The sequence below is a fragment of the Anas platyrhynchos genome, chromosome 5 (assembly GCF_047663525.1).
Source record: "Anas platyrhynchos isolate ZD024472 breed Pekin duck chromosome 5, IASCAAS_PekinDuck_T2T, whole genome shotgun sequence".
In the NCBI taxonomy this organism is placed as follows: Eukaryota; Metazoa; Chordata; class Aves; order Anseriformes; family Anatidae; genus Anas; species Anas platyrhynchos.
This window is the reverse complement of record NC_092591.1, coordinates 5,656,552-5,681,674: the sequence shown is the minus strand read 5'-3', so window position 1 is coordinate 5,681,674 and position 25,123 is coordinate 5,656,552. Positions and strand designations below refer to the sequence as shown.

General features: G+C 48.3%; 2 protein-coding genes across 2 annotated transcripts; one reads left to right on the top strand and one right to left on the bottom strand.

The window, feature by feature from the left end:
- Positions 1-1,019: 1,019 nt before the first annotated feature.
- Positions 1,020-6,193, bottom strand: LOC119717034 (inositol 1,4,5-trisphosphate receptor-interacting protein-like 1). The gene has a single exon (XM_072038148.1). It carries the CDS (start codon positions 3,007-3,009, stop codon positions 1,477-1,479), a length of 1,533 nt encoding a protein of 510 aa, XP_071894249.1. The 5' UTR covers positions 3,010-6,193; the 3' UTR covers positions 1,020-1,476.
- Positions 6,194-17,531: 11,338 nt separating this feature from the next.
- LOC119717253 (inositol 1,4,5-trisphosphate receptor-interacting protein-like 1) lies at positions 17,532-23,244 on the top strand. Its single transcript, XM_072038147.1, has 2 exons — positions 17,532-17,604; positions 18,375-23,244. Exon 2 carries the CDS (start codon positions 18,378-18,380, stop codon positions 19,917-19,919), a length of 1,542 nt encoding a protein of 513 aa, XP_071894248.1. The 5' UTR covers positions 17,532-17,604; positions 18,375-18,377; the 3' UTR covers positions 19,920-23,244.
- Positions 23,245-25,123: the final 1,879 nt, after the last annotated feature.

Sequence of the window (25,123 nt, the reverse complement as noted above, 5' to 3'; positions counted from 1 at the left end):
GATGGGGCAGGAGCTGCTGCCCGTGGGGGAGCCAGGTTGGAGCAGTTTGCTCCTGAGGGATGGACCCCGTGGTAAGGACCCATATCTGGAGCAGCTCTGGAAGAGCGGCTGCCTGTGGGAAGCCCACGCCTGATCAGTTCATCAAGGACTGCATCCCGTGGGAGGGACCCCACAGCACAGGGGACGGGAGTGACCGAGAAGGAGTGGCAGAGAAGAAGCCCTGTAGACTGACCATAACCCCCATTCCCTTGTTCCCCTGCGCTGCTTGGGCATGAGAGGGGGGAAGAGGGAAGAGGGTGGATGGAAATTCTGCGGTGTTTGTAATCAAGAAAAGGAATGGAAAATGGAGACTGTTGTATGGAAGATATGGGAGCATCAACCAGGATTACCAACTCCAACTATGCTCCCCCAGTCATAGACATTAATAGTAATAGACTTAAAGGATTGTTTGTTAAACACTTGCCAGAATTCGGAAAACTTAGATAAGTTTATGCTTCGATTGATACCTTTTCTGGTTCTACATATCTGTAGGTATACTTGGGTTTCTTATGAATATGTAAAAACAATGTTCTATATATTTAGAAAGTTTGATGTTAGTGTGTGCATGTTGGTAGAGCGTAGACTGCCTGCACACTCAGCGCTGTTTACTTGCCTTTTATATATAGTACTAGATTCAGATTGATTTGTATCTTCATTTATAACAAGAGTGTGACCTCTGCATCCCCGTGGTCATCGTGGGCAATGCCATTGGACTCCCAGGGCATGGTTTGCCTCAGGTCCCATAAGTCCCCCCTTTAGACTCCACACAGCGCACCAGCAACAGACGGCTTTGTGGAGGGTCCTGAGCTATTCTCATTGCCCTGCTGGAGGACCAAAGACAGGCAGCAGTGCTTTAGCTCCAGAAGGAGCGCAGTTGGAGCCCACGGAATCAGCTCCACAGCAAAATGCTTCCCAATGCTGTGGCACCTCATGCCTGCCTTTCCTGACCAAGTGTGGTACAGACACTCACGGACAAAACGTTTGTTTAAGCAAGCAATGTATTAGGGTTTTGGGGAGGCCGAGCTCCCGGAGTGAATGGACAATGTGCAAGAGCTAGATGGTGACTGTCCAGCTGGTAACAAAGCCTCTGCTTCAAGCAGCTGCATGGGGTGTGCCTCCCGCAAGGGTGGTTTTGCTGTGGAGAGAACACGGAGGAGCAATTCCCACTGCCAACTGAGCAGCATCTTCTCCATGTCCAGCATGCTCAGCTCTGCAGCACGTGGCAAGCAGTTGTGGTTGTAGCCACCGTAGTCATCAGTGGTTACTACGCTTGGTAGATTGTCCACACGAGGATCTTGCCACACTTGGCAGTGGGTTGCTGCACAGAGTTTTCCCGTCTTTTTCTGTGTCCTGCGTTCTCCCCTCTTCTTTCTGTGGTGGGAGGTCATTGCCAGCTGTCAGCAGAGTGCCCCAGAGAGCTCTGCATGAAGGCCTCTCTCAGTTCCCAAACGTCAACAGTCTTTTGAGCCGATCTCGCAGCTCCTGGAATTCACGCAGTGCCCGGGCATGGACATTTGGATCCTCTGCCATGTGCTGGAAGAGGTTGGGTGGTCTGGATGTTTGGAAATCCGGAGGCAAGATGAACTCCTCAGGCATTTGCTCGTTTCCTAACCAGAAGTGGTCCAGGCGTTTCTCCACTATGCAGCTGTGCAGGTACTGCATGATGTCATCCATGCGCTGCAAAAACTCCCTCCTGCACCATCTTTCCAAAGGGATGGTGTTCAGCAGGTGCATGACGACTGTCTTCAAGACATAGGTGGTAAAATCATTGCCCACCACGATACGGGCACAGAGCTGCATGCATCTGAGGTGGTAGCTGTCCTGCGGGGCATGCGCTTTTATGTACTGGAAGAACTTCATCTCTGCCACTGTGCAGCTCTGCGGCCATACTGTGTCCGGGGTAAAGATAGCATCAGTTTTCTCGCTGCTGAGAAAAATGTCTGAATCGCCTTGTTGCACTCCAAAAATGAACTCAACAAAGCGGATTTTATCGAAGACATCAAACACACGGAGCTTGCAGGAGCGTCTGGATGGCAGCACAGCAACGTGATGTCTGGCCGACTCAGGCAAAAATTTCCATGCTGCTTTCATCATCTGCTGGAACCAGAAGGAGGTTTTATGCACATCCAGGTAGGAGCCAGTGCACAGTGTTTGTAGGAGGTTGAGCTCCCGATTTCTTCTCAGCTCCTCCTCAGGTTGGTGGAGGAAGCACAGCACGTTCCCAAAGCTCTGCTCCCTCGCGCATGTGCACTCCAGCTCCACGCGAATACGAGAATTCTTTGATGGTAGCTCCTCTTCGTTGCCCAGCTCCAGGTGGAAGGAGTGCCCACGAGGAGCCGTTATGGGTATGAAAATGCGATAGACAATATTATACTCCTCCGAAGGAGTCCAGCCTTCAAAGGCACTGCCCACTCCAATGGGTGGATGCAGCACTGGAAAGTAAGTGTTCGACAGGGAACGTTGGGTGATATAGAGGAGGTCTCCCACTATGGACATCATCACTTGACAGTTGATTTGGAGGTGCTGCACTGGCCACTGGATTCTCTCTGCAAAAATCCTCCCTTCGTCCCTTTCTTCAAAACGATTTCTGTTATTATTCTGCTGGTCATCATCGCTGCTAGAGCTTTCTTCCTCCCTCCTGTTTACACGTCTTAGGAGATCTCTAAAGAGCAGCCACACGATCAAAATGTTCAGGAGAATAACACCAAGCCAGGCCCAGAACTGCCAAGTCTGCATCGCAGATAAGAGCAGGGCTCCCATATGCATCGAGCTCTGCTGCTTCTCTAGCGCCTCAATTTCCAACAGGAGCTGCGCCATGCGTTCTTGCATCTCCTCCGCATACTGACGCATGCGCTCATTTGTAGCTTCATCCAATTGATACCCGACTTCCTTTGGGAAGTTGACTAAGCCCAAAAACGCCAGGAAATAGAAAGCTGCCCCAACCATGGTCTGAAAGAGAGAGAATGACATCAGTGGGGCTGGGTGGGAGCTGGATGGTGGCTGAGGGAGCTGCGGCAGGAGCCTCAGACCCCTGGGGTCAGGTAGGAGAGGGGGCGAGGGAGCTGGGAGGCAGCAGGGACTGTGGGCAGTGCCAGCGGGGACAGCCACGAGCCCTGGCCCAACCCAGTCTTCCCCCTGCTGCTGCACTCACCGATGGCTCAGGCCAAAGTGAAGCAGCGCTGCCCGCGGCTGCCTTTAAAGCCTCCCCCCCATTGTGACACGTCCTCTGTGATGCCACCTGCGCCCACACCGCGTCACAGGACCCCTGCCCTGCCCTCGGTGCCCACCGTGGCTCAGCGACTGCCAGCTGCCCTGGGCAGCCCAGGCCCTGGTGTCACCCAAATGCAATGGCACATGGCTGGAAGGTGCTCCCTAGAATCCCTTTGCACGTCCCACAAATGGCACCCAAACAGGGACAAAACGAAAAAAGGAATGAATAGGGACAGGGTAGCAGAACAGGGACATTGATCACCTCGTGAAGATAGGTTTGATAGGTAAGCAGGCCTCTCACAGTTGTGACAGGGTTACCTGGGTAATATTTTCAGCTGCTGGAGGGATACTAACAGGAGTGTTAATAATTATATGTCTTATTCCTAATATGTCCAAGTATTTTGTGTTGAAAGTATTTGTGTGTGTTTGAAACAAAGTGGAACGAATCACTCCATGAAGAACACAGTGAGAGACAATACTTGTTGGGCTGGTTATCATTCTAAATTATGTGTTCTTGTGGTATATATTATATAACACAGAGGCACGTGGCCAGATGGAGCTCCTCAGGCTCCGTTTGCACTGCCTGTGGAAGCCCCCAGGGTTATTCTCCAGAAGAAATTCATCTCTCAAAGCATTGGTTCAAGCAGGCAATGTATTGGCTTTTTTGCAGAGGTCAAAGCTCCCAGAGTGAATGGACATGCCCCAGGAGGCCGGGTGGTCACTGTCCTGCTGCTAAGACAAGTCTCTGCTTCAAGCCTCCCTGCAGCAGCCTCTTCAGCAGCATGGGATCTGCCTCCCTCAAGTGGGAGAGAGAAAACAAACAGGAGCAACTCCCGCTGCCAACTGAGCAGCAGCTTCTCTGTGTCCAGTGTACTCAGCTCTGCCGCACGTGGCAAACATTCATATTTGTAGCCACCGTAGTCATCACTGGCTCTGCAGTGGGCAGACCGTCCATATGAGGACCTTGCTGCACTTGACAGCAGTTTGCTGCACAGAGTTTTCCTATCTTTTTCTGTGTCCTGAGTTCTCCCCTCTTCTTTCTGTGGTGGGAGGTCATTGCCTGCTGTCAGCAGAGTGCCCCGGAGAGCTCTGTGCTTGAAGGACTCTTTCAGTTCCCAAAGGTCAGCATTCTTTTGAGCCGTTCTTGCAGCTCACGGAACTCATGCAGCGCCTGGGAATAGTTAGTCCCGTCCTTTGCTATGTGCCAGAAGAGGATGGGTGGTTTGGACATTTGTAAATCCGGAGGCAAGATGATCTCCTCAGGTATTCGTTCATTTCCTAACCAGAAGTGCTCGAGGCATTTCTTCCTCAGGCACAAGTGCAGGTACTCCATGATGTCATCCATCCGCTGCAAAAACTCCCTCCTGTGCCATCTTCCCAAAGGGATGATGTTCAGCAGGTGCATGACGACTGTCTTCAAGACATAGGGGGTAAAATCAGTGCCCACCACGATACAGGCACAGAGCTGCATGCATCTGAGGTGGAAACTGTCCTGCTGAGCATTCGCAGCTATGTGCCAGAAGAACTTCATCTCTGCCACTGCGCAGCTCTGTGGCCAGGTTGTGCATGGGGTTAGATGTTCTCTTTGTGTCTTGCACACAGCAGATTTTCCTTCTGTGTACAAAGGTTCCCAACACAATTTTATTTTGCTGCAAAATGATCACAATAACATTGTGCTGTGCTCTTTGCTTGTTCAGAGAGCTAAAGCTCATCAGGATTTTGGTACATGAAGGCAAAAGGTGAAATATGTTACTTGAATGAGATCTTCCATTTGAAATTTTTAATTGGAATGTATCCATGATGTTCTGTTATATATGTTCATCTGATTTGTGTCAATAAGGAACAGTCCTGTCTGCCTCTGGGCCCTGCACGGGCAATTTAATCTTTGAACCACAGATGCAGTGTGTCCCAGTTTCCCCCTCATTCCAGTCAATTTATCAAGTCTTCAGAAAATACTCCTCAAGTCTATGAACCTGTTTGCTTTTGTTATTCCGAACTCCTATTTCTAACAGTTACAGCCTTTTTTTTTGTCTTCTTCGAGATTGACTTAACACTGCTATTGGTGTGACCGTCCCTTTGAATGGCTGGTGAAGAGTGTTTTAATTACTGGTGAAGTGTCAATAAGAAAGCTATTTGTGTTTGTATGAAGTCTTTGATGTCTGGGGGTTTCAGAACAACTGATAACAACTAGTGACTGTTATGGGATACTATGCAAGCCTCTGATATCTGGCCAGGTGGCCAAGAGATTAGGAAGAAGTAAAAAAAAGAAGCTGAAGGATGGCTAGGAGACAAGACCTGCAGGGGATGCTGTGTAAACTTGACACGGTGCCAAGGAAGTACGAAGGGGAAGGACAAGAAAAATCTTGGAGAGGAAGACTACGAGCCTTCAGCATGAAAGACCCCTAGAGACCCCCAGAGGGACCACCGGGGACTGATGCGCATGCTCCAGTAGGAGGGACTGGACCCCGGAAACTAATTATAATAACCTGTTTTTTTTAGAAGTAGTAATGAATATGTATTAGTCTAGGAGCATAAAAATCAGCTACTTGATGTAACTGGTGAGTGTTCTGGTGGAGCGGAGACTCCCGGTGCACCCAGCGCTGTTTGCTTACATCTATTCTTTAAATAAATCCTATTTTTTTATTTAATCCTATTTTGAAGTCTGAGCCATTTCTAACAGCATTATGGGGAATCATATGTCCTTAGAAACAAAGAGTGTCCTGGTAACCTTACAGCAAAAGAAATTTGAAATTTAGCAGGCCGGCAACTGAAGGCCATGCATTGTTTGTGAAGCATCAGATAGATTGTGAACCTGGATTACCCACTCAGTGGGGAAACAGGGGAGGGTCCTGCCATCAAAAGGTATATAAACTGTGTTTTGGAACTAGAAGATGCGCTCTCTCCTGCTTGTGGGGCGCCCGCCATTGCAATCGCGAATAAATTACTACTTCACTGAGATCCTCGCCTGAGCCTAAGTTATTGGCTACGGAGTGTTTCTCACAGGAACAATAGGGAAGGAAAACGTTCCTGGGAAACAGTGGCAAATTGGTTTCTTAGTAGTCCCAAGAAAAGGGGGGTTCAGATGCCTATTGGTACTAACAGACACCTTTTCCAGATGGCCAGGAGCATTCCCATGTAGAACTAACAAAGCCAGAGAAGTGTCCAAAGTATTGTTGAATTACATTATTCCGAGATTTGGTGTACCCTCAGTAATGTCATCTGACAGGGGACCACACTTCAGTTCAGAACTGACCCAACAAGTCAGCGAAGTGCTGCGGATTGACTGGCAACAACACACTCCGTATGGGCCACAGGCAAATGGAAGCAAATGAATCATTTGATAAAACAACAGATTGCTAAAATCTGTCAAGAAACCAATATGTATTGGTAAAACTAAGACCCTTTGAGATATTATGTGGCAGTCTTTACCAAATGCCATACAAAGGAGAAGATCTAACCCAAGTAGGAAACCAATATTTGCAACAACAACAACATACAGTTTTGGGCAAGCAACTAGAACAAATCAATGTGATATATGGAGTAATGATTTGTGTCAAGAAGATGGTTGATATTAATAAAGAAGGGGGAGATGTGGGAGTGTGGCCATGGGGGTCGGCAAGCCCCATGGTTGATGATTACATCAGACTCTTAACGATGAGGCCATCAGGAATGTAAAGAGTTTAGAGGGAACAAAGAAGGGTGATTCAGGAGACGCCTTGCCCTCTCGGGTTGCTTGTTCTCCAGCCATTAAGGCATGGAAGTTGCTGGGTGATTGCTGTTGCCGGGCAAAGTTGTTTGACCAGTGAAAAGTTGTTTTGAAAATGACTGCTGTGGGGCGAAGGGTGTAAGAGGGGAGCCTGTCCTCAAGGTGAAGAAGGCAACACAATGAAGTTGTTTCATCAATAAAGAAGTAGAAAAAAGGAATGAAAAGGGACAGGCTAGCAGAACAGGGACCAAGACAGGAACAGGCACATTGATCGCCTCATGAAGATAGGTTCGGCCAAACTCAGCAAACCGCTCAAAGAAGCTCGTACAGAAAGTCGCTGGAAATGGGCGCACCGCAGCTGGGAAGAAGCTCGAGCTGAGAGAAGCGGAGCCGAGCACACAACTGCCCCTCGCTGGTAAGCAGCTGCGCATTATGGGGAATCATACATCCTTAGAAACAAAGACTGTCCTGGTAACCTTACAGCTTATTCCCTTTATTAACAATCAGACACTTTATGATCCTGAAACATGGGACCAAATTGAGGTCAAGGTGTGGGACTCTGCTACCAAAAACCACCAGGTTGCGGTGGGATCGCTCGGCACCTGGCGAGCAGTCTGTGAGGCCATAAAGAGCCATGTGGGGCCACAGTCAGAAACGTGTGGTTTGCCAGACAGCGAGGGAGCTGCGAGCTCCTCCACAGATCCTTCTGCTACACCATCGGCTCCCCCACCTCTACTGCCATGACTTTGCTGTTACACCCTCTGGTGACCTGGACGTGCCTTTTGATCCAGGCCCTATTGGCCTTGAAAGGGAGCCGGATCTGTTTCCCTTCAATCCGGGAAGACTGGGATGCATGAGACCTGAAGGCCGAGTTGCTTAACAACTTAAAGCACAACATATTGATTCGCGGAAACTGACTCCACAATCAGTAAGATCATAAAGTAGGTATGTTTATTCAGCATTGGGCAGCACGGGGGTTAGTCCCACAAAGTTGTGCGCCCTTAACATGGCAACTCGCTTTGGTTATATGCAGTAAATATTTACATATGCAAGAGGTTTCCCAGTATGCCTATACATATTCATAACCCACCCCACCCCCCACTTAGTATTAAAATTAGCTCCAAGTCATTTCCATAAACTCCTCCCCTCTGTGCTTGCGTGGTGTCTTCTGGTGCTGGGCGCTGAGGGCCATGAGGATGAAGTAAGATGTCATCATCAGGGTTGAACTTTTCACCTCATCTCCTTGTACATGCTCTCTGAGCCCTTGGTCACAGTCCGAACCATAAGGTTGCTTTGATCTGGTTCTTGGGGTCCCAGGGGCTCCTGTTATCTGGAGGCCTAAGTGCAGCACAGGCACATCGCAAATGTAGCACATATTAAGCAATGTGTTGCCTACATATTCATTCTTAATCAATCGCTCTCTAATTTCTAACCCCATGTTTCAATATTGTTCCCACGACTAGCCCTGGAATTCTCTGGTGTTTGTAATCAAGAAAAGGAATAGAAAATGGAGACTGTTATAAGTCATGGAAGATACGGGAGCACTTCAGCCAGGCCAACTGTGCTCCCCCAGTCATGGACATTGATAGTAATCGACTTAAAGCATTGTTTGTTGCCTTTTCTGATTGTGCATATGTATGGGTGTACTCGGGTTTAGTATGTAAAAGCAATGCTCTGTATATTTAGAATGTTCGATGTTCATGTGTGCGTGTTGGTAGTGCATAGACTCCCCGTACACCCAGTGCCGTTTACTTGTCTTTTATAAATATTACTAAATTCAGATTGAGTTGAGACTTCATTTATAACACCAATAAGAACATTTTAGGCACTAGACCTTTTATTAGTCTCCCAAGAGGGACGATGCACTTTAGGAAATATTAGTTGCTCTATTGCTGTATGTATGTAAATGAGGCGGGACAAATTGAGACTGATCTCAAAAAAAAAAAAAAAAAAAAAGTTAAAAAAAAGTTTGGAAAAGACCGAGATCTTATATAAGGTAGTTCAAGATGACACCTCATGGGGTTTTCAAGAACTATGAAACAAACTGATCTCTTGGTTACCCAACTTTTCTTGGCTTAAGCAATTGTTTATAGGAATATTGATCTCACTTTTACTAGTATTCTTAACCTGTTTATTAGTACAGTGTGCATTTTGGTGCTGTATAAAAGGACTAGATGATTATGAAACCTGAAAGTGTAACCGAATCAAGCACCATGTAGAAAGTGGTAAGAATTTTATGAAAACTTTGAATCAGTGAGTGCTGTAAGCAAAAGAATTTGCCTTAGGATAAAGAAAAGGGGGGACTTGAGACAGGGAACAAGATAAAGAATGGTGATTCTGTAGGTCTTAGCTACCACAATTAAGAACCCAAAGACAAGGGCATAAAAGACTGTATGCATAGATAACGGAACCAGCATAAACTGGCTTGGCTGCTGAAGTCTGTTAAAGACAGGAAAGGTCAGAAGTTTAGCAGTGAGGAAGACTTCTGGCCTTCATGAAGAGACCACCAGAGTATGCCGGACGACCATCCAAGGACTGCAGAATATGTATTTATCCCACTAATACAAGCACACTGCCAGGATCATAATTTCAGGATCATAAACTGTCTGATTGTTAATAAAGGGAATAAGCTGTAAGGTTACCAGGACACTCTTTGTTTCTAAGGACATATGATTCCCCATAATGCTGTTAGAAATGGCTCAGACTTCAAAATAGGATTAAATAAAAAAATAGGATTTATTTAAAGAATAGATGTAAGCAAACAGCGCTGGGTGCACCGGGAGTCTCCGCTCCACCAGAACACTCACCAGTTACATCAAGTAGCTGATTTTTATGCTCCTAGACTAATACATATTCATTACTACTTCTAAAAAAACCAGGTTATTATAATTAGTTTCCGGGGTCCAGTCCCTCCTACTGGAGCATGCGCATCAGTCCCCGGTGGTCCGTCTGGGGGTCTCTAGGGGTCTTTCATGCTGAAGGCTCGTAGTCTTCCTCTCCAAGATTTTTCTCGTCCTTCCCCTTCGTACTTCCTTGGCACCGTGTCAAGTTTACACAGCATCCCCTGCAGGTCTTGTCTCCTAGCCATCCTTCAGCTTCTTTTTTTTACTTCTTCCTAATCTCTTGGCCACCTGGCCAGATATCAGAGGCTTGCATAGTATCCCATAACAGTCACTAGTTGTTATCAGTTGTTCTGAAACCCCCAGACATCAAAGACTTCATACAAACACAAATAGCTTTCTTATTGACACTCCACCAGTAATTAAAACATTCCTCACCAGCCATTCACAGGGACAGTCACACCAATAGCAGTGTTAAGTCAATCTCGAAGAAGACAAAAAAAAAGGCTGTAACTGTTAGAAATAGGAGTTCGGAATAACAAAAGCAAACAGGTTCATAGACTTGAGGAGTATTTTCTGAAGACTTGATAAATTGACTGGAATGAGGGGGAACCTGGGACACACTGCATCTGTGGTTCAAGGATTAAATTGCCAGTGCAGGGCCCAGAGGCAGACAGGACTGTTCTTTATTGACACAAATCAGATGAACATATATAACAGAACATCATGGATACATTCCAATTAAAAATTTCAAATGGAAGATCTCATTCAAGTAACATATTTCACCTTTTGCCTTCATGTACCAAAATCCTGATGAGCTTTAGCTCTCTGAACAAGCAAAGAGCACAGCACAATGTTATTGTGATCATTTTGCAGCAAAATAAAATTGTGTTGGGAAGCTTTGTACACAGAAGGAAAATCTGCTGTGTGCAAGACACAAAGAGAACATCTAACCCCATGCACAACCTGGCCACAGAGCTGCGCAGTGGCAGAGATGAAGTTCTTCTGGCACATAGCTGCGAATGCCCAGCAGGACAGTTTCCACCTCAGATGCATGCAGCTCTGTGCCTGTATCGTGGTGGGCAATGATTTTACCACCTATGTCTTGAAGACAGTCGTCATGCACCTGCTGAACATCATCCCTTTGGAAAGATGGCACAGGAGGGAGTTTTTGCAGCGGATGGATGACATCGTGGAGTACCTGCACTTGTGCCTGAGGAAGAAATGCCTCGAGCACTTCTGGTTAGGAAACGTACGAATGCCTGAGGAGATCATCTTGCCTCCGGATTTACAAATGTCCAAACCACCCATCCTCTACTGGCACATAGCAAAGGACGGGACTAACTATTCCCAGGCGCTGCATGAGTTCCGTGAGCTGCAAGAACGGCTCACAAGAACGCTGACCTTTGGGAACTGAAAGAGTCCTTCAAGCACAGAGCTCCCCGTGGCACTCTGCTGACAGCAGGCAATGACCTCCCACCACAGAAAGAAGAGGGGAGAACTCAGGACACAGAAAAAGACGGGAAAACTCCGTGCAGCAAACCCCTGTCAAGTGCACCAAAGTCCTCATATGGACGGTCTGCCCACTGCAGAGCCAGTGATGACTACGGTGGCTACAAATATGAATGTTTGCCACGTGCGGCAGAGCTGAGCATGCTGGACATGGAGAAGATGCTGCTCAGTTGGCAGTGGGAATTGCTCCTCCGTGTTCTCTCCACAGCAAAACCACCCTTGCGGGAGGCACACCCCATGCAGCTGCTTGAAGCAGAGGCTTTGTTACCAGCTGGACAGTCACCATCTAGCTCTTGCACATTGTCCATTCACTCCGGGAGCTCGGCCTCCCCAAAACCCTAATACATTGCTTGCTTAAACAAATATTTTGTCCGTGAGTGTCTGTACCACACTTGGTCAGGAAAGGCAGGCATGAGGTGCCACAGCATCGGGAAGCATTTTGCTGTGGAGCTGATTTCGTGGGCTCCAAATGCGCTCCTTCTGGAGCTAAAGCACTGCTGCCTGTCTTTGGTCCTCCAGCAGGGCAATGAGAATAGCTCAGGACTCTCCACAAAGCCGTCTGTTGCTGGTGTGCTGTGTGGAGTCTAAAGGGGGGACTTATGGGACCTGAGGCAAACCATGCCCTGGGAGTCCAATGGCATTGCCCAGGATGACCACGGGGATGCAGAGGTCACGCTCTTGTTATAAATGAAGATACAACTCAATCTGAATTTAGTACTATATATAAAAGGCAAGTAAACAGCGCTGGGTGTGCGGGGAGTCTACGCTCTACCAACATGCACACACTAACATCAAACTTTCTAAATATATAGAACATTGTTTTTACATATTCATAACAAACCCAAGTATGCCTATAGATATGTAGAACCAGAAAAGGTATCAATCGAAGCATAAACGTATCTAAGTTTTCCGAATTCTGGCAAGTGTTTAACAAACATTCCTTTAAGTCTATGACTATTAATGTCTATGACTGGGGGAGCATAGTTGGAGTTGGTAATCCTGGTTGATGCTCCCATATCTTCCATACAACAGTCTCCATTTTCCATTCCTTTTCTTGATTACAAACACCGCAGAATTTCCATCCACCCTCTTCCCTCTTCCCCCCTCTCACGCCCAAGCAGCGCAGGGGAACAAGGGAATGGGGGTTATGGTCAGTCTACAGCGCTTCTCTGCCGCTCCTTCTCGGTCACTCCCGTCCCCTGTGCTGTGGGGTCCCTCCCACGGGATGCAGTCCTTGATGAACTGATCCGGCGTGGGCTTCCCACAGGCAGCCGCTCTTCCAGAGCTGCTCCAGATATGGGTCCTTACCACGGGGTCCATCCCTCAGGAGCAAACTGCTCCAACCTGGCTCCCCCACGGGCAGCAGCTCCTGCCCCATCACCTGCTCCTGCGTGGGCTCCTCTCCACGGGCTACAGGTCCGGCCCGGAATCTGCTCCGGCAGGGGTCTTCCACAGGCTCCGTCGGTGCAGGGCCACCTGCTCCACCGTGGTACTCCATGGGCTGCAGGGGGACAGCCTGCTTCACCATGGGCCTCACCACAGGCCGCAGGGGACTTCTGCTCCGGCGCCTGCAGCACCTCTCCCCCTCCTTCTGCACTGACCTTGGCGCCCGCAAGGCTGTTCCTCACTGCTCTCACTCTCCCAGCTGCTGTATATATTGCAGCGTTTTTTCCCCTGTCTTAAATATGCTCTCACAGAGGCGCAAAATAATACTGTTGTTGGCTCAGCTTACTGGCTCGGCTCAGGTCAGCAGAGGGGCCCTTCCCAAACATGGGCCCTTCCCAAACATGGGGCAGCTTCTAGATCCTTCTCCCAGAAGCCACCCCTAAGGCCCCCTGCTACTAAAACCTTGCCACGTAAACCCACTACACCAAGTCACAGCCCTCGTGGACACTGGCAAGAAATGGCCAGGTTGGCTGAAACCCCTTGGAGCGGAAGCCAACTGCTGTACTAAACGTGCTTTGATGCGGATTACTGGTAAAGTCTAAATTCATGGTGCTAATTGTTGGGGTGCAGAGGGCTGTGCAGACTGCATTATTGTCTTCATAAATGTGTCCAGTACCAGTTCTTGTCTCTCATCCAGACCTCCAGCTCTTTCTGTTGCTTGGTTAACACAGACTGATCCTGAAAACTCCCTGGCAAGAGCTGAGGCACTGCCATCCAGGGCCAGGCAGTGACACTGGGGGATGCCAGTGCTGGAGAGGAGCTGGGGGAGCAGCCCTGATGGGGGGAGTAGCAGTCCCAACAGAGGGACGGGGGAGCAATGGCCCCAACAGTCCTGAGCGGTTCCAGAAAGTTCCTGACAGGTCCCAACGGCCCTAACAGGAGAGGGAACGTTCCTGACAGGCCCCAACGGCTCTGAAGGGACGAGGAACGTTCCTGACAGGCCCCAGCGGCTCGAGGAGGACACTCACAGACAAAGAGTTTGTTCAAGCAAGACATTTATTGGAATCTTTGCAGAGGCCAAGCTCCCAGTGAAATGGACAGGCCAAGAACCAAGCCCACTTGCTATGAGGAGTCTCTGTGTCAAGCGTCCATGAAGCAGCCTCTGGAGCTGCATGGGGTCCAGCTCCCCACAGGGTGCTAGCAGGTCATCATCTGCCATCAGCGGAGCGCTCTCGTTGTGCATGAAGGTCTCTGTCATGTCCGTAGATCAGCAGTCTTTTCAGCTGATCTCGCACCACCTCGAACTTCTGCAGCTTTGGCATATGGGTCGCGCTTCAGATGCTGGAAGAGGTTGACCGGGCCAGACAACTGGAAGGCTGGTGGCAGGACAATCACATCGGGCACCATCTCGTTGCCAAAGAAGTGGTTGAGACATTTCTCTTCCACACAGCAGCGAAGGTACCAACTGATATCATCCAGCCAAAGCAGAAAATCCGTCCCGTGCCACATTTCCAAGGGGATGGTGGCAGCAAGGGTCCCTGGCAGCAGGGACTGTGGCCAGGACTGGTGGTGACAGCCACCTGCCCTGCCCTGAGCGGCTGGGCCCTGGCTGCAGGCTTAGCAAGGCCTCGGGGGGCAGCTTTTGTGCCCCAGCCCTGTGCTGCCCAGCCTTCCCCCTGCTGCTGCACTCGCCTCACAGATGGCTCAGGCCAGACTGCAGCATGGCCCTGAGGGGAGCAGGGACATTCCTGACAGGCACCAAGGGCCCTGAGGTGGACAGGGATGTTCCTGACAGGCCCCAGCGGCCTTTGGGGGGGGGCCGGGACATTCCTGACAGACCCCAGAGGCCGCAGTGTACTGTAATGCCGTCAAACTATATAGGGGCAGAACCCATCTGTATTTATGGGGTGACAGGGGGATCCCAGAAGTTTACTGTACTGGAGGATGAAGCGAGTCTAACTGGAAATAAGTGGCAAAAGCAGCGTATTGTGACAGGCCCGGATGCTCCATGCATCCTTCACGTAGACTATGTCAGGAGAGGATATTTCAAGGACCCAAAATGGTACCGGTGGGCTTTTGGCATAGCTGCCTTAGAGACAGAGGACACTAAACAGTTGTCTACGTTGCCCAGTCTCTGGGAGGACCCTTCTGTTGGGTTGCTGAGCGTCAAAGAACAGCAGGTGCCAATTGCCACCACAGCTGTGCACCGGCAGCAATATGGCACCAATTGAGACCCCCCATTCTCATCCATAAGCTAATTCATCAACTGAAGAGCCACGGGATGATCAGCAAGATTCACTCACCCTTTCATAGTCCCATATGGCCAGTGCGAAGGTCTAATGGTGAGTGGACTATCGTGGCCTGAATAAAGTCATGCCACTGCTGAGTGCTGCGGTGCCTGACATGCTAGAACTCCAGTACGAACTGGAATCAAAGGCAGCCAAGTGGTACGCTGCAATTGAGATAGCTAATTGATATAGCTAATTGAGATAGCTAATGCATTTTCCTCCATCCCTTTGGCAGCAGAGTGCAGGCCACAGTTTGCTCTTACTTTGAGGGGTGTCTAATACACCAGGAATCGACTGCCCCAGGGGTGGAAACAAAGCCCTACCATACCTAGACTACATGATGTGGACACCGTTTGATTTGCACACCATGGAAGAACTGCCTGTGTTCTGCAGTGTATGAGTGCAAAGAGGAAGGACCCTGGGCTTTTAGAGCACTGGCACATTTATATCTCTCTTGGTATGACAGTTACAGAACACCTCTCAAGCGTTTTCCCATATTGTGTAGGGTGTGGAAAAGGCTCAGAACCAGCAGAGAGAGGAAGACTGCCACAGACATAGCATGGGGGAGTTGAGAGAGAAGAAGCTTCTTGGATCAGCTCCTCAGCAAAATGCTCCCCGATGCTGTGGCAGCCAAGCTGTCAGCATCTCATGCCTGCCTGTCCTGACCAAGAGTGATACAGACACTCACGGACAAAGCATTTGTTTAAGCAAGCAATATATTAGGGTTTTGGGGAGGCCGAGCTTCCGGAGTGAATGGACAATGTGCAAGAGCTAGATGGTCACTGTCCAGCTGGTAACAAAGCCTCTGCTTCAAGCAGCTGCATGGGGTGTGCCTCCCGCAAGGGTGGTTTTGCTGTGGAGAGAACACGGAGGAGCAATTCCCACTGCCAACTGAGTCCTTGGATGGTCGTCCGGCATACTCTGGTGGTCTCTTGATGAAGGCCAGAAGTCTTCCTCACTGCTAAACTTCTGACCTTTCCTGTCTTTAACAGACTTCAGCAGCCAAGCCAGTTTATGCTGGTTCCGTTATCTATGCATACAGTCTTTTATGCCCTTGTCTTTGGGTTCTTAATTGTGGTAGCTAAGACCTACAGAATCACCATTCTTTATCTTGTTCCCTGTCTCAAGTCCCCCCTTTTCTTTATCCTAAGGCAAATTCTTTTGCTTACAGCACTCACTGATTCAAAGTTTTCATAAAATTCTTACCACTTTCTACATGGTGCTTGACTTGGTTACACTTTCAGGTTTCATAATCATCTACTCCTTTTATACAGCACCAAATGCACACTGTACTAATAAACAGGTTAAGAATACTAGTAAAAGTGAGATCAATATTCCTATAAACAATTGCTTAAGCCATGAAAAGTTGGGTAACCAAAAGATCAGTTTGTTTCATAGTTCTTGAAAACCCCATGAGGTGTCATCTTGAACTACCTTATATAAGATCTCGGTCTTTTCCAAACTTTTTTTTTAACTTTTTTTTTTTTTTTTTTTTTGAGATCAGTCTCAATTTGTCCCGCCTCATGTACATACGTACAGCAATACAGCAACTAATATTTCTTAAAGTGCATCCTCCCTCTTGGGAGACTAATAAAAGGTCTAGTGCCTACAACGTTCTAATTGGTGTTATAAATGAAGTCTCAACTCAATCTGAATTTAGTAATATTTATAAAAGACAAGTAAACGGCACTGGGTATATGGGGAGTCTATGTACTACCAACACGCACATATGAACATCGAACATTCTAAATATACAGAACATTGCTTTTACATACTAAACCTGATGTCCAATCAGAAAATCCAACAAACAATGCTTTAAGTCTATTACTATCAATGTCCGTGACTGGGGGAGCACAGTTGGTCTGGTTGAAGTGCTCCCATATCTTCCATGACTTATAACAGTCTCTATTTTCTATTCTTTTTCTTGATTACAAACACCGGAGAATTCCAGGGCTACTTGTGGGAACAATATGTTGTGCTTTAAGTTGTTAAGTAACTCGGCCTTCAGGTCTCATGCATCCCAGTCTTTCCAGATTGAAGGGAAACAGTTCCAGCTCCCTTTCAAGGCCAATAGGGCCTTGATGAAAAGGCACGTCCAGGTCACCAGAGGGTGTAACAGCAAAGTCATGGCAGTAGCGGTGGGGGAGCCGATGGTGTAGCAGAAGGATCTGTGGACGAGCTCGCAGCTCCCTCGCTGTCTGGCAAACCACACATTTCTGACTGTGGCCCCATGTCCTGGTTTCAGTTAGAACAGAATTAATTTTCTTCCTAGGAGCTGGTGGAATGCTATGTTTTGGCTTAGGATGAGAAGAGTGCTGATAACACCCCGATGCTTTAATTGTTGCAGAGCAGTGCTTATACTAAGCCAAGAACATCTCAGTTTCTTGCTCTGTCCTGCCAACGGGCAGGCTGGGGGTGCAGTAAGAGCTGGGAGGGGACAGACCCAGGACAGGTGACCCAAACTAGCCAAAGGGGTATTCCATACCATCTGACGTCATGCTAAACAATATATAGGGGTGGCTAGCCGGGGGAGGGGGCCGGACTGCTCAGGGTTAGGCTGAGCATCGGTCAGCGGGTGGTGAGCAATTGCATTGTGCATCACTTGTTTGTACCTATTATTAGTGTTAGTACTATCGTCGTCATTGTATTATTATTATTATTATTATTATTATTATTATTATTATTATTATTATTATTATTATTATTATTATTATTATTATTATTTTCCTGTCTTATTAAACTGTCTTTATCTCAACTCACGGGCTTCACTTTCCATTTCTCTCCCCCGTCCCAGAGAGGGAGGGGGAGGGTGAGCGAACGGCTGCGTGGTGTTTAGCTGCCGGCCGGGTTAAACCACGACATTCTTTTTGGTGCCCAACGTGGGGCCCGAAAAGTTGAGATAACGGCAGATCTGACCAGAGTGTGTTAAACTAAAATTGGTATAAGTATTAGACATGCTTAATAGTCACTTGTCATAATGCTGATTGCTTTAATCTCAACTCTGCTGCGCCTGTTTTCCAAATTGGGTATTATACTACGTGGGACGTGCGGTGGGCACCGAGGGTGGGGCGGGGGTCCTGTGATGCAGTGTGGGCGCAGGTGACATCACAGAGGACATGTCACAATGGGGGGGAGGCTTTAAAGGCAGCCGCGGGCAGCGCTGCTTCACTTTGGCCTAAGCCATCGGTTAGTGCAGCAGAAGGGGGAAGACTGGGTTGGGCCAAAGCAGGGCTCGTGGCTGTCCCCGCTGGCACTGCCCACAGTCCCTGCTGCCTCCCAGCTCCCTTGCCCCCTCTCCTTCCTGACCGCAGGGGCCTGAGGCTCGTGCCGCAGCTCCCTCAGCCGCCATCCAGCTCCCACCCAGCCCCACTGACGTGCTTCTCTCTCTTTCAGACCATGGTTTCGGCAGCTTTCTATTTCCTGGCATTTTTGGGCTTAGTCATCAGCCCACAGAAAGTCGGGGATGAATTGGATGAAGCTACAAATGAGCGCATGCGGCGGTATGCGGAGGAGATGCAAGAACGCATGGCGCAGCTCCTGTTGGAAATTGAGGCGCTAGAGAAGCAGCAGAGCTCGATGCATATGGGAGCCCTGCTCTTATCTGCCACACAGTACTGGCAGTTCTGGGCCGGTGTTGTTGTTGCTCTCCTGTTTATTTGGAACGTGTGGCTGCTCCTTAGAGATATCCCAGAACATGGCAGTGAGGAGGAGAGCTCCAGCAGTGAAGAGGAGGAAGTGAGAGTACCACCACCCCCCAATGATGCAAGAGATCTGCCCAGATTTATAGCTGAGCGTGTCTACTGGCCATTCCCGGATCCGACCGTCAGATGCGCACTGGTGGAGGAGATTGTGGGAGACCTCCTGCATATCTTTGACTCAGTCGTCCTAAGTAGTTTCTTCCCGAATCTGCAGCGAGCCATCGGAGTGGGCGGTGCCTTTGAAGGTTGGAATCCCCACATGAAGGATCCTGTCTACCGCCTACTTGTGCCCATGACAGCACCCCGTGGGCACTCCTTCCACCTGGAGCTGGGCAATGAAGAGGATCTGCTGGCGAGGAAGTCCTCTATCCGTGTGGAGCTGGAGTGCACGTGCGAGAGGGAGCAGGACTTTGGGGACATGCTGTGCTTCCTCCACCATTCTGAGGAGGAGCTGAAAAAGCAGGAGCCGAGCCTCCTAAGCACCCTCTGCACCGACTCCTACCTCGATGCAGAGAAGACTGCAAGGTGGTTCCAGAACTTTGTGAAATCAGCCTGGGTGCTTATGCCTCAGTCACAGGTTTACAATGTAGAAGTGCTGCCTTCCACCCGCACGTGCAAGTTCCAGCTGACAGGTGCTGCCAGGAGAAGACTCACAATTGAAATAGTATTTGGGGTGCAGCAAGAGGATTCCGATATCTTCCTGAGCAGCCAGATGAGAAAGGACACCTCCATCCCCAGCACAACATGGCCACAGAGCTGTTCAGTTGCAGAAAGGAAGTTCTTCCAGCATGTGGCCAGAGAAGGCATGTTCAACAGCATACACCTCAAGTGCATGCAGGTCTGTGCCCATTTGGTGGAGGGCACAGTCTTTCCCACCTATGTCGTCAAGACTATTGTCATGCACCTCCTGACCAACATCCCCATGGCAATGTGGCACAAGACGGATTTTCTGCTTCGGATGGATAATATAATGCGGTGCCTGCGTGGCTGTGTGAGGGAGAAGCGCCTCGACCACTTCTTCTTTGGCAATGAGATGGTGCCCGATGTGATTGTCCTGCCACCATCCTTCCAAAATTCTGAGCCAATCAACCTCTTCGAGCATCTGAAGCGGAACCAATATGCCAGAGCTGATGCACTGCAGAAGTTCGAGGTGGTGCGAGAGCGGCTCAGAAGACTGATAACCTACGGACATGAAAGAAAACATCGTGCACGGCGAAGGCGCCGTGCTGATCGCCAGTGATGAACTGCTAGCATGCTGTGGAGAGACGGACCTCATGCAGCTCCAGAGGCTTGACACCAACCACTCCTGATACCACCTGGGCTTGGATCCTCCTTATTTTGGGACAGTGGGAGCTTCCCCTTGTCTGCTTAACATACTGAAGACAGCAAAGTGGTTCCAGGAACTGGTGACAGAAGCCTGGGTGGCTGCGCCTCAGTCATCCTAACTCCAGCTAACGGTGCTGCCCTCCACCCGCTTCTGCAAGCTCACGCTCCATCGAGATGATGCTTGGGGTACAGCAAGACAACTCAGACCCCTTCATGAGCTTCGAGTAGGCAGAGCGCGTTGTTAGCAGCAGCATGAAGTGGCCACAGAGCTGCGCTGTGCCAGACATGCAGTTCTTCAGGACACACGTAGGCATGGTCGGCACAACACCTTCCACGTCGGACATCTGCAGCTCCGTGACTGTATCCTCTTAGGCGCCAACTTTGCCACCCATGCCTTGAAGACAGCTGTCACGCACCTCCTGACCACCATCCCCTTGGGAAGCATGCACAGGAGGGATTTCCAGCCCCAAAGCCAGCAATGATTGTGGCAGCTATGAAGATGCCTGACGGACATCCTGCTTGCCACATGCCTCGGAGCTGAGCATGCTGGACATGGAGAAGATGCTGCTCAGTTGGCAGTGGGAATTGCTCCTCCGTGTTCTCTCCACAGCAAAACCACCCTTGCGGGAGGCTGAAAGCAGAGGCTTTGTTACCAGCTGGACAGCGACTACCCAGCCTCTCGGGAAGCGTTCATTCACCACCGAAGCTTTGACCTCTGCAAAAATACCAATACATTGCTTATTTGAACAATGCTGTGTGTGTGAGTGTCTGTATCACTCTTGGTCAGGACAGGCGGGCATGAGATGCTGACAGCTTGGCTGCCACAGCATCGGGGAGCATTTAGCTGTGGAGCTGATCCAATAAGCTTCTTCTCTCCCAGCATCAAAGGCATTAACTAACACATTTTCTGAGGCATTAACAAAAGCCTTAGAAAATGAAGTAGAATACTCTAAGATTTATAAGCAATTAATTGAAGATGTAAATGGAAAATGTTATCTAGAGGTTTAACACAAATAAATAATGGGAGAGTTGTGATACCACGTTGTATTAGATGGTTATTGGAGAACATAGTAAAGCATGCTGGGGAGCTGAAATATTATAACAGTTTTTAAGTAGAAAATGGATTGGCCCTCATTTGTCAGACAAGTATCGCAACAAGGTGTCATATGTCTTAAAAAGAATCCACAGATGGGAATCAACCCCCAAATATGAACAATAGGGAAGGGAAACATTCCTGGGAAACAGTGGCAAATTGGTTTCTTAGAAGTCCCAAGAAAAGGGGGGTTCAGATGCCTATTGATACTAACAGACACCTTTTCCAGATGGCCAGGAGCATTCCCATGTAGAACTAACAAAGCCAGAGAAGTGTCCAAAGTATTGTTGAATTACATTATTCCGAGATTTGGTGTACTCTCAGTAATGTCATCTGACAGGGGACCACACTTCAGTTCAGAACTGACCCAACAAGTCAGCGAAGTGCTGGGGATTGACTGGCAACAACACACTCCGTATGGGCCACAGGCAATAGGCCAAGTGGAAACAAATGAATCATTTGATAAAAGAGCAGATTGCTAAAATCTGTCTAGAAACCAATATGTATTGGTAAAACTAAGACCCTTAGAGATATTCTATGGCAGTCCTTACCAAATGCCATACAAATGAGAAGATCTAACCCAAGTAGGAAACCAATATTTGCAACAACAACAACATACAGTTTTGGGCAAGCAACTAGAACAGATCAATGTGATATATGGAGTAATAATTCATGTCAAGAAGATGGTTGATATTAATAAAGAAGGGGGAGATGTGGGAGTGTGGCCATGGGGGTCGGCAAGCCCCATGGTTGATGATTACATCAGACTCTCAACGATGAGGCCATCAGGAATGTAAAGAGTTTAGAGGGAACAAAGAAGGGTGATTCAGGAGACGCCTTGCCCTCTCGGGTTGCTTGTTCTCCAGCCATTAAGGCATGGAAGTTGCTGGGTGTTTGCTGTTGCCGGGCAAAGTTGTTTGACCAGTGAAAAGTTGTTTTGAAAAGGACTGCTGTGGGGTGAAGGGTGTAAGAGGGGAGCCTGTCCTCAAGATGAAGAAGGCAACACAATGAAGTTATTTCATCAATAAAGAAGTAGAAAGAAGGATTGAATAGGGACAGGCTAGCAGAACAGGGACCAAGGCAGGAACAGGCACATTGATCGCCTCATGAAGATAGGTTCGGCCAAACTCAGCAAACCGCTCAAAGAAGCTCGTACAGAAAGTCTCTGGAAATGGGCGCACCTCAGCTGGGAAGAAGCTCGAGCTGAGAGAAGCGGAGCCGAGCACACAACTGCCCCTCGCTGGTAAGCAGCTGCGCATTATGGGGAATCATACGTCCTTAGAAACAAAGACTGTCCTGGTAACCTTACAGCTTATTCCCTTTATTAACAATCAGACAGTTTATGATCCTGAAACATGGGACCAAATTGAGGTCAAGGTGTTGGACTCTGCTAATAAAATCGACCAGGTTGCAGTGGGATTGCTCGGCACCTGGCGAGCAATCTCTGAGGCCTTAAAGAGCCACGTGGGACCACAGTCAGAAACGTGTGGTTTGCCAGACAGCGAGGGAGCTGCGGGCTCGTCCACAGATCCTTCTGCTACACCATCGGCTCCCCCACCGCTACTGCCATGACTTTGCTGTTACACCCTCTGGTGACCTGGACGTGCCTTTTGATCCAGGCCCTGTTGGCCTTGAAAGGGAGCTGGAACTGTTTCCCTTCAATCCGGGAAGACTGGGATGCATGAGACCTGAAGGCCGAGTTACTTAACAACTTAAAGCACAACATATTGTTCCCACAAGTAGCCCTGGAATTCTCCGGTGTTTGTAATCAAGAAAAGGAATAGAAAATAGAGACTGTTATAAGTCATGGAAGATATGGGAGCACTTCAACCAGACCAACTGTGCTGCCCCAGTCATGGACATTGGTAGTAATCGACTTAAAGCATTGTTTGTTGCCTTTTCTGATTGGACATCAGGTTTAGTATGTAAAAGCAATGTTCTGTATATTTAGAATGTTCGATGTTCATATGTGCGTGTTGGTAGTGCATAGACTCCCCGTACACCCAGTGCCGTTTACTTGTCTTTTATAAATATTACTAAATTCAGATTGAGTTGAGACTTCATTTATAACACCAATTAGAACGTTGTAGGCACTAGACCTTTTATTAGTCTCCCAAGAGGGAGGATGCACTTTAAGAAATATTAGTTGCTGTATTGCTGTACGTATGTAAATGAGGCAGGACAAATTGAGACTGATCACAAAAAAAAAAAAAAAACAGTTAAAAAAAAAAGTTTGGAAAAGACAGAGATCTTATATAAGGTAGTTCAAGATGACACCTCATGGGGTTTTCAAGAACTATGAAACAAAATGATCTCTTGGTTACCCAACTTTTCTTGGCTTAAGCAATTGTTTATAGGAATATTGATCTCACTTTTACTAGTATTCTTAACCTGTTTATTAGTACAGTGTGCATTTGGTGCTGTATAAAAGGACTAGATGATTATGAAATCTGAAAGTGTAACCGAATCAGTCACCATGTAGAAAGCGGTAAGAATTTTATGAAAATTTTGAATCAGTGAGTGCTGTAAGCAAAAGAATTTGCCTTAGGATAAAGAAAAGGGGGGACTTGAGACAGGGAACAAGATAAAGAATGGTGATCCTGTAGGTCTTAGCGACCACAATTAACAACCCAAAGACAAGGGCATAAAAGACTGTATGCATAGATCATGGAACCAGCATAAACTGGCTTGGCTGCTGAAGTCTGTTAAAGACAGGAAAGGTCAGAAGTTTAGCAGTGAGGAAGACTTCTGGCCTTCATCAAGAGACCACCAGAGTATGCCGGACGACCATCCAAGGACTCAGTTGGCAGTGGGAATTGCTCCTCCGTGTTCTCTCCACAGCAAAACCACCCTTGCGGGAGGCACACCCCATGCTGCTGCTTGAAGCAGAGGCTTTGTTACCAGCTGGACAGTGACCATCTAGCTCTTGCACATTGTCCATTCACTCCGGGAGCTCGGCCTCCCCAAAACCCTAATATATTGCTTGCTTAAACAAATGCTTTGTCCGTGAGTGTCTGTATCACTCTTGGTCAGGACAGGCAGGCATGAGATGCTGACAGCTTGGCTGCCACAGCATCGGGGAGCATTTTGCTGAGGAGCTGATCCAAGAAGCTTCTTCTCTCTCAACTCCCCCATGCTATGTCTGTGGCAGTCTTCCTCTCTCTGCTGGTTCTGAGCCTTTTCCACACCCTACACAATATGGGAAAACGCTTGAGAGGTGTTCTGTAACTGTCATACCAAGAGAGATATAAATGTGCCAGTGCTCTAAAAGCCCAGGGTCCTTCCTCTTTGCACTCATACACTGCAGAACACAGGCAGTTCTTCCATGGTGTGCAAATCAAATGGTGTCCACATCATGTAGTCTAGGTATGGTAGGGCTTTGTTTCCACCCCTGGGGCAGTCGATTCCTGGTGTATTAGACACCCCTCAAAGTAAGAGCAAACTGTGGCCTGCACTCTGCTGCCAAAGGGATGGAGGAAAATGCATTAGCTATCTCAATTAGCTATATCAATTAGCTATCTCAATTGCAGCATACCACTTGGCTGCCTTTGATTCCAGTTCGTACTGGAGTTCTAGCATGTCAGGCACCGCAGCACTCAGCAGTGGCATGACTTTATTCAGGCCACGATAGTCCACTCACCATTAGACCTTCACACTGGCCATATGGGACTATGAAAGGGTGAGTGAATCTTGCTGATCATCCCGTGGCTCTTCAGTTGATGAATTAGCTTATGGATGAGAATGGGGGGTCTCGGTTGGTGCCATATTGCTGCCGGTGCACAGCTGTGGTGGCAATTGGCACCTGCTGTTCTTTGGCGCTCAGCAACCCAACAGAAGGGTCCTCCCAGAGACTGGGCAACGTAGACAACTGTTTAATGTCCTCTGTCTCTAAGGCAGCTATGCCAAAAGCCCACCGGTACCATTTTGGGTCCTTGAAATATCCTCTCCTGAGATAGTATACGTCAAGGATGCATGGAGCATCCGGGCCTGTCACAATACGCTGCTTTTGCCACTTATTTCCAGTT

Coding starts and splice junctions, on each gene's coding strand:
- LOC119717034 (XM_072038148.1), bottom strand. CDS start 3,009: ATGTCATTCTCTCTCTTTCAGACCATGGTTGGGGCAGCTTTCTATTTC.
- LOC119717253 (XM_072038147.1), top strand. CDS start 18,378: ATGGTTTCGGCAGCTTTCTATTTCCTGGCATTTTTGGGCTTAGTCATC.